Source organism: Saprolegnia parasitica (assembly GCF_000151545.1).
Source record: "Saprolegnia parasitica CBS 223.65 unplaced genomic scaffold supercont2.155, whole genome shotgun sequence".
NCBI lineage: Eukaryota > Oomycota > Saprolegniomycetes > Saprolegniales > Saprolegniaceae > Saprolegnia > Saprolegnia parasitica.
Genome location: NW_012156549.1, coordinates 42,073 through 50,541, shown reverse-complemented (window position 1 = coordinate 50,541; position 8,469 = coordinate 42,073). Strand labels below are relative to the sequence as shown.

General features: G+C 54.0%; 1 protein-coding gene across 1 annotated transcript; it reads right to left on the bottom strand.

Moving 5' to 3' along the window:
- Positions 1-574: 574 nt before the first annotated feature.
- Positions 575-3,388, bottom strand: SPRG_22348 (hypothetical protein; the record flags this gene model as incomplete). The annotated part of the gene is made up of 11 exons (XM_012354321.1): positions 575-658; positions 709-807; positions 1,232-1,330; positions 1,395-1,496; positions 1,557-1,655; positions 1,717-1,813; positions 1,873-1,973; positions 2,028-2,117; positions 2,868-2,909; positions 2,941-3,214; positions 3,288-3,388. The coding sequence occupies 11 exons, from the start codon at positions 3,386-3,388 to the stop codon at positions 575-577; spliced, it is 1,188 nt and encodes a 395-aa protein (XP_012209711.1).
- Positions 3,389-8,469: the final 5,081 nt, after the last annotated feature.

Here is an 8,469-nt window from a genome sequence, read left to right as displayed (position 1 = left end):
CCATGCGAACGCTAGTCTGCAAGACAACCACAACACACAGCAGGGTAGGGGTAGGGTAGAGGCCGGGTACGGCGTCTACAACCCAGTCGACAGGCACCGACGAGAGGGCGTCACACGCATATATGTCTATCAACGTAGACAACAGCATTTCGCTCGATGGCGCATCTTTTGAGTTATCCATTCTACCTTGATTACGGCCTAGGCTAGGCTGGAACGTGCGAGCTCGAGGCGCATGAGAAGCACGTGAATCTTGGTTGCGTCGGCGGGAAACTCTTCGCACGCGGCTGGTGTCGTGCAGGAAGCATTGCTGCAAGACGTGGCATTGACATCAATATGGAGGCTTGACTGCCGTGTCCTTGGCCCTTCCCGCGAGCAAGAATGGAACATGACGACAGGCAAACACACCCCGTCCTAGTAGTGCTGGATAGCACCAGACGAGCTCATGTCTGGTAACACGTACGTACAGCTTTCCGGCCGATGACGACGCATGTGGCGCCATATCAATATGTTTCGATCGGTTGTTAATAAAGACGTTTGGCGTCGACGTGCAGGTTAGATTTGTTTGCTTGTCGAGTTATTTAGGGGACGCTTGTTGGAGGAGCTCGGCAACGCTGCGATGGCCATGGCGCTCGGCGTACTGCAGCGCCGTCATGTTGAACTATTGCATTTGTCTCAAAACAAGACTTGCTTTTCGGTCGGCGCTCGTACCCCATCGAGAGCATATACATTGGCTCCAACGCTGAGTAAGTGCATGACAAGGGTCTCGTCACCGCGGAGGCTCGCCCAGTGCAGTGGCGTGCGAGAAAACTAGATATCCATCAATCAGTATCAACTCGAATGTGATGGAAGGCGTACGAAGGAGTCGCAGCAGTTGGGATTCACACCGTCGTCAAGCAAAGCGACAACGTCCTGGGGAAGGCCAAGACGAACTGCCTCGCAAAGACGTGTCTAGGATAAAAACACTTAGTACGGAGACATGTTCGTCGTTGTAGTGCCTCGTTGACGACCGACGCCAACAAGTTTGCTGAGCGCTTGACAGATTGTACATTGTGCTCTTTCTTGAGAAGAAAGTCGCGCAGAAACTGGGCAACTTTGACACGATTGTTTGCTTCTGCGAGCATGAGTGGTGTTTGACCAGACTACAAGAGAAAATGTAGCAGATTGAATCTCTGGTAGCTCGTTTCGCAAGACACTACTAGTTTGGCATGTAGTACTTTGGGCATTTACGTACGTTGTCTTCGGCATCGATGGCCGCGTTCTTCTTTAAAAAGAAGATGACGATCTCCAAATAACCATTCCGAGCAGCCCAGTGCAATGGTGTCCAACCATTCTACACCAATAGTCACGTGATAAAAACCACGTGCGAGAGATGCAACGCATAACATAAAACGTACCTTGTTGTCTTTGCCGTCGACGACTGCGCCTTCCTCCAGCAAAAAGCGGACGATCTCCAATTGACCAAGGCAAGCAGCAGAGTGCAATGGTGTCCAGCCATTCTACACCAATAGTCACATGATGAAACACACGTGCGAGACAATGCAAATCACACAACGTACATCGCATTTGGCGTCGATGGCCGAGCCTTTCTCGAGCAAAAGGCGGACGATCTCCAAATGACCCATCCCAGAAGCCTCGTGCAATGGTGTACGACCAATCTACACCAATAATCACACAATGAATACGCGTGACAGATCGAACGCCAAACAAAAAACGTACGTCGTCTTTGGCGTCGAAGGCCGCACCTTCGTCCAGCAAGAAGCGGACGATCTCCAAAGCACCATAGGAAGCAGCGTAGTGCAATGATGTCCAACCACTCTACAGCAAAAGTTACATGCTAAAAACCACGTGCAAGAGATTTAATGCAAAACGTACGATGTTGTTTTGGCGTCGATGACAGCGCCTTCCGCAAGCAAAAGGCGAACGATCTCCAAATGACCAAACTGAGCAGCGCAGTGCAATGGTGTATCACCAATCTACATCAATATGCCAATCGCCATGGCCATCGATGGAGGAAGATCCGAACGTACGTAGTTGGTGCAGTGGATGTCGACGCCGTCACTGAGATAGGAGATGACATCAACCAAGTGGCCCTTTTCCACAGCATTGAGAAGCTTTGACTATATCGTCGCATCCGCGTCCTTGAGCCTCCATATTGCGATGGACTTATACCGGTACCTCCTTCTCCGTCAACTTGGACCTCATTTGCAAAATACGTACGTACCTGTAGTCGGCGTCATACAATTGTATCCAATCACATCACGACACCCAGCCACAGTTGCCTCCCGATGAGGTGGCACCGCCGCCATGCAGTGTGCTTGAAGGTTCCTCGATCCCGCGGCGGCTCGTCGTCTTGGCGCTTCTCCAACGATGCTGTCTGCGCAGTCGCACCTGGTGTCGTATGCTATTGCGTACAAGTGCGAGCCAATGCGATGCCGCCGATGGTCGATCGCTAAGCTCGGACTTGGCCTTGTCGCTGGCTTGGACGGTGACTTTACCGCCACGCTGGACCTGTGCCTGATAGTGCTGCTGCTGTACCGACCTACGTTGGGCCTCGGCGACTGGCGCACGGCCAGCACTGATAACATGCACGATTGCCATCAATATGTCCAGCTTGGCGCTCCCGATCCAAGCACCCACTTTGGCAAGGACCATCCCTCGACACCGCTCGCTATCTCTCCTTGCAGATCGTGAGATCGTCCTCGTCATGGCGCCAACGCGGTCATCGTCGTAGATGCGATCGTCGTAGACGTCGGTGCGCCCGTGGCGTCGTGTCAAAGCTACTAGTACTGCGGAACAAAACACTCGGGCAAAGCTGTTTCTGCACATGCTTAAGAGAGTCGCTTGGTACCTCTCTCCTGCTTTTGCACAGGCAGCGCGTTGGCCGATGCGACGCGATGCACGACGACGTCCTACGCGTCCATGACGGTGGTCGTCCCATACCTGCAGGCGTCCTTCAGCGCGGCGCCGCGCTGGCAGCTCACCACGCATGTACATGCAAGACCGCAGCGCGCGGTAGGTCGCCTTGCAGATCGTGTCGCTACCGGCGCGCCCCAGGCGGCGGTCCGACGGCGCGACATGGACGCGGATCGGTACCTGCCCATGGACGGCGACGTCGTCCAGAGGCCAGCGGATGGCCACGCCCTCATGCAGTGTGTCGAGAGAGACCGCGTGGTACCAGCGCATCGCGGCGAGCGCTCGTGCGATGGCGCGGCCACTGCGCGCTGCTGGCATGGGCATGGGCAGGCGCGCGGCAAGCATCGGCGCAGACGCATCGCGCCGACTAGTACCTCGAGGCAGCCATGATCGTTGGCGGCGAGGAGCGCATGCCCATGGTGACCGTCTTGGCGTTGGCGGCGACGTCCAGGGCCGCGTGGCCGGCAGCGCCCATCCGATCGCAACGGCCAAAATGAACCTCACATGGACCCATGTGTTTAAAACATATAAACATGTGTGTTTGAAACGTATAAAAGACATGTTTGAAACGCTACCGGTGGAATGGATGTCACACACATTGCGCCAACTTTCTCATGGGATATCGGTGCCGGCTACATATGTACATGTATATAGACTGCAAGAGACATCGTGTAGAGGTCATAGCCGTTCAACTTGCAGTGCGCTTATAGTGTAGTAGAATGCAATCGTCTTGTTGTATACATTTCAGTCAAGTACGAGTTGCTACGTCGTCGACTTGGTTGCTTTCTCGATGCGTCGCAGAAGGATGTTGAGTTTAGCTTGGTCGTTCGGGAGCGCTTCGTTGCATTCGCTGCAGGCCGTTGCTTCCATTGATTGCGGCGCGCCGCAGCAGATGCAGACAAGACCATCGTAGATCTTTGATCCGTTCTTCTTGGCAACCGCCACGCGCTTCAAAAGGACCTGGAACTTGAGCGCGACGGAAGCGAGCTCTTCGGCACAAGTCTCGCAGTGGGTCTGGGGAAGCGAGTTGAATGCGAAACAGAGCTGACACACGAATTGCGTGCTCACAAGCATCGAGGGGAAGGACTACGATGACAGTAGGTAAGGCCGAGAAAGAGCACCGAGAGGCTTCGACTAGTCGATGGTCTCACCGCCGTGCCAGTGGACGCTGGAGGTACAGTGGAGGGCGCGGGCGCGACGACAGCCACCTCACTATTGTCGTCGATAGACGTTGCGCTTGTTGGCGGCTTGATCGAGGGCTGTGGGCTAGCGGCCCACGTGATGGGCTAAAGGCAGCATTAGTCCCTCCAACTGAGACTCTTATAGAGAGCGACACGTACCTCGGGGCTACTCACAGCTCGTGGCTCGGCTAACTTGGTCGTTGGCGCCGGCACGATAAGCGCCGAAAGCTCCTCTTCGCTGCGACCGAGCAGCTTTTGAAGAGACTCGACTAACATCTGCGCGGACGGACGCTGCGTCGGGTCGAACGAGAGACAGGCGTCGGCGAGATGTCGAAGCCAAGGCGGACAGTTGGCGCTCACTGTTGGACGGAGGTTGCCGAGACGCACGCCGTCGATGATGCCCCAATACCCGAGGCCCTTGGCATCGTGATAAGGCAGCTGAAGCGTGTTCAGCTCGGTCAAAATGACGCCGAACGAGTAAATGTCGGCGGCACAGCTGTAGTTGCTCGTCGATGCAAGCACCTCGGGGGCGGTCCAGTACGGTGTGCTCTTGCCCGCTGTCGCGTCCGACTCGAGGCCAGAACCGAGGTTCGCGACTTTAATGTAGTTGGTCGACGAGAGAAGGACGTTGTAGCTCTCAAGGTCGTGGTGGAAGACGCCGTTGTGATGTAAATCGGCGAGGGCATTCGCCAGCACCCACGCGACTTGCAGTGGAGAAACGTTGACCTTGGTGGGCTCACCGAGTCGCGTGGCGTCGAGGTAGCTGCGCAAATTCCCCGCGTCCATGTACTCGAGCACGAGCTTGGGACTTGCTGTGCCGATTCCCGCGACTGCGAGGAGCTGCTGCACGTATGGCGAGTTGCACCTAGAATCGTCGGTGTTTAGATAATGACACAAGACCAAAGGGATCTACTGCTGCATGGTCTCCATCTCGTGGACGATTACTTGGGCTGTAGACTCGTCGACAGGCGTTTTGATGGCGACGACACGGCCTTTGTGTGTGCCCTTGTACACGGTGCCATGTAATGGACTAGATTGGTCCATCTCGATGTCCGTGGCTAGCACCTAGAGGCGCCCATTTGAGAGAAAGATCGATGCTAGAAAACTGATGTGTACGCTGGGGATGACACGGTGCGCAGCTGTCTGGAGCATCGTCGCAAGGCGTCGGTGGCCCTTCTGGACGGCTAGAGTCACCGGCGTCACGCCCGCCTAAAACAACAACAATATTGTCATTGTCATTATTCTTGTCGACAGATTTATTGCTGTACCGCATTGCGAGCGTCGACTTGGATGCTGGGCGTTCGCAACAGCGCCGCCAACGCCTTGTGGTCGTTGGTTCGCACTGCGCGATGCAGTGGTGAGTCGCCCGCCTACATTACAATGTTCCAGCGTCGCTTTTGTGTTTTGTCACGTCACAAAGCATTTACCTCGTTCGCAGCGTTGGAATCCATGTCGTCGGTCACCAGCGTTCGCTCTTGGCTGGCGTCGTTGACGTACACAGCTTGGACACGCGCCTACAGCATACATAGGTATGTGGACATGTTTTGTCCAAATGAAGTTGTACGTTTGCGCTTTGAGTGCCCTCAGGTCGATCCACCGAGTTCTACATCGTAGGAAAAGACGTGCGAATCGAACCTCCAAAGCTTCATGGCCGACGTCGAGGCGGTTGCGAAGCCGCTCGACAAGTTTGCTCAACATCGCCTCCGAGCTGCAGATACGGTCGACGAGTTGGTCAAGCTCAGCGTCCGAAAGTAGAGGTTTCTACAACGCACACGCTTGCCGTCCATTCTACATAAGCTTGAGGGGAATACCTTTTGCTTGCCCTTGCTTTCCGCCTGTTGCAAGATGGCGATGACGCGGCGGTCGGTCGCTAGCATCAATGGCGTCTTGCCCGTCTACCGGAATCGTGTCAGATCCGAGCTCCCTCTATCAGGAGAAAGGTACTATTGTCGTTGCAACGACGTTGGCCTTGGCCTTTACGAGGTACTTCACGGCATTAACGAGATTCTTGGCAGCTGCGACATGCAGCGGCGTTTGACCCATCTAGTTGAGGTGGAGAATACGTTGAGCAATCATCCATGACAGACAATATTGTGTCTACCTCGTCACAAGCATCTTTGGCATCGCTGCAAAACAAGAAGAGTTGGTCCAGGACGCTCGTGTTGCCGCCAACGATGGCCGCGTGCAGCAACGTCGCGTCAGTCTAGAACCACGATTGCACGTGGAGGATGGGAGCATGTCATGCACAGACAGTACAAGAGACGCAGTGCATGCTTGCGTTGCCAAGGATAAGTGCCTCGACAACGTCGGCATGGCCGGCAGCAGCAGCGACAAAAAGGAGTGACTCTCCCGCCTAGACAAACCCAAGTATTTGTTGAGAGAAGAAGTGTGTAGGGTAGGTACGTGGTTGGTCACTTCAATGCCGTTCTCGTCGTTGGTCCCCTGCAGCAATGTCGCGATGGTGGTCACATACCCCTTCGCAGCCGCCACAAGCCACGCCGTCTCGCCATTCTAGATCAAACCAAAATGTTTGAGACCTTCCACCAGCTCAAATTATACAGTACTTCGTTGGCCAATGAGCAGCTGACGCCGAGACGCAGTAGTTGAGCCACCGTGCCGCCGTCGTTGGTGGAGGCTGCTTGGCGCAAAGCGGTGGCAAAGACCGGCGTCAATGCACGGAGACTCTGCATCGCATCGCCAACATCTTTATAAAATGCTGCAAATCTCCAACCTTGTCGACGAGATCAATGGATGCGCCTGCTTGGTACAACGTCTGAACGGACTCTGCGTCGCCCATGGTAATGGCGACTGCAAGAGCCGTGCGACCCGTCTATTTCATCACACATAACGTAAAAATGTCGGACGACAAGACGATTGATGGAAATACCGAGTCTTTGGCATCGATCTGGAGGTTAGGTTTTGCAAGCAACGCTTGAAGCAGTGACAGATCTTGCGTCGCCACGACCAAGTGCAGCAACGGCGTCTCAGACTACAATCACATTAGTCATATCCACCGAGAGTGAGTCATTTTTAAAGTGAGATACGTACGCTGTCACGGAGGTTGACGTGAAAAAAGTTGTTTTGGAGAATACGCATGGCGTCAGGTATGCGCTTTTCGCGCAGTGCGGCAAAGAGCTACAACCGAGAGATAGTATCGACGCGATGGAACAGAATGCATTTTGATGGGCCCTATGTACCTGGTCTTCGTCTTGCACGCGAGGGTAGTGACGCAAAAGCTGTGCGATTGGATCGTTCAAACCGCGTGCTGCTGCGACCTGAAGCGGTGTTTTGCCATCCTAGAAAAACCAAGGTTGTAAATCTCTTTTGAAGCACGGTTCAGCGAACGAGGACATGCGGTACGCAAGTACGTACCCTGTTTTTGGCGTCCGTTTTGGCGCCATGTTCCAAGAAGAGATAGACCATGGCTGGCTGACTGTATGCTGCGGCTTGGATCAGTGGTGTATCACCACTCCACTACTCGATATCAACACCAACGCAAAGACAAAATCATACCGGATTGGACGCTTCCACATTGGCGTCTCTATCAAGCAAGAGGCGGGCGACGTCCAATTGACTATGCAGAACAGCTCGGTGCAGTGGCGTATAACCATTCTACTCCAATGTATGAATGGAAAACAATTCCTGTTGAGAGATCCAACGTACGCTGTCTGTGCAGTTGACGTCGACGCCTTTGTTGAGATAGGATTGGACGTCAGCCACGTCGCCATTTCCTGCAGCTTGGAGAAGCGATTTCTACATCATCGCTCATGCACATCGTCGCAGGTCGCTTGGTCGTCGTTCTACCTCGTCTTGCGTTGGCATCTCAATTTGAAAACTGACACTTCTCCCCCTTTTTATTGGCTTCTTTTGAACTAATCCTCGCTCGACATCACAACCGGACGACGCCATATCTTTCCGGATACGCAAACCGTGTCGATATCACTTGCTCGGCGACTACCCCTTAAATGGTGGGACTATAACACACGTGTGCCTGTTAAATCGAAGAAAGAGAAGAGAAGAAGGAGGAAGTTCGATATGACGTGGCGATCTTGTGCAAGCGGTACTATGCAAGCGGAGCTGTGCGCGCGGCAATTGTGCAAAATGGCATTCAGCTCTTGTTGTCATGCTGGTTTATACCTCTGTGGTACCTTATAAACGTGCCTATAAGCTCGAATTTCTACCAATGAACGGGCGCAAAACCCTTGTAGCCAATGCGGGTGTTGCACTGCAGGAACGCAACACCCGCACTGGTCAGTTTGGCCCGCTCAGGCTGTTTTTTTGGCGAATTAGAATCGTTGGCGCCGAGTCCAGAGAGCTGGGCATTGAACTCGAGCGTACTCGCGGAGAACATCAACCCAGCAATGTGTGCTTGCGC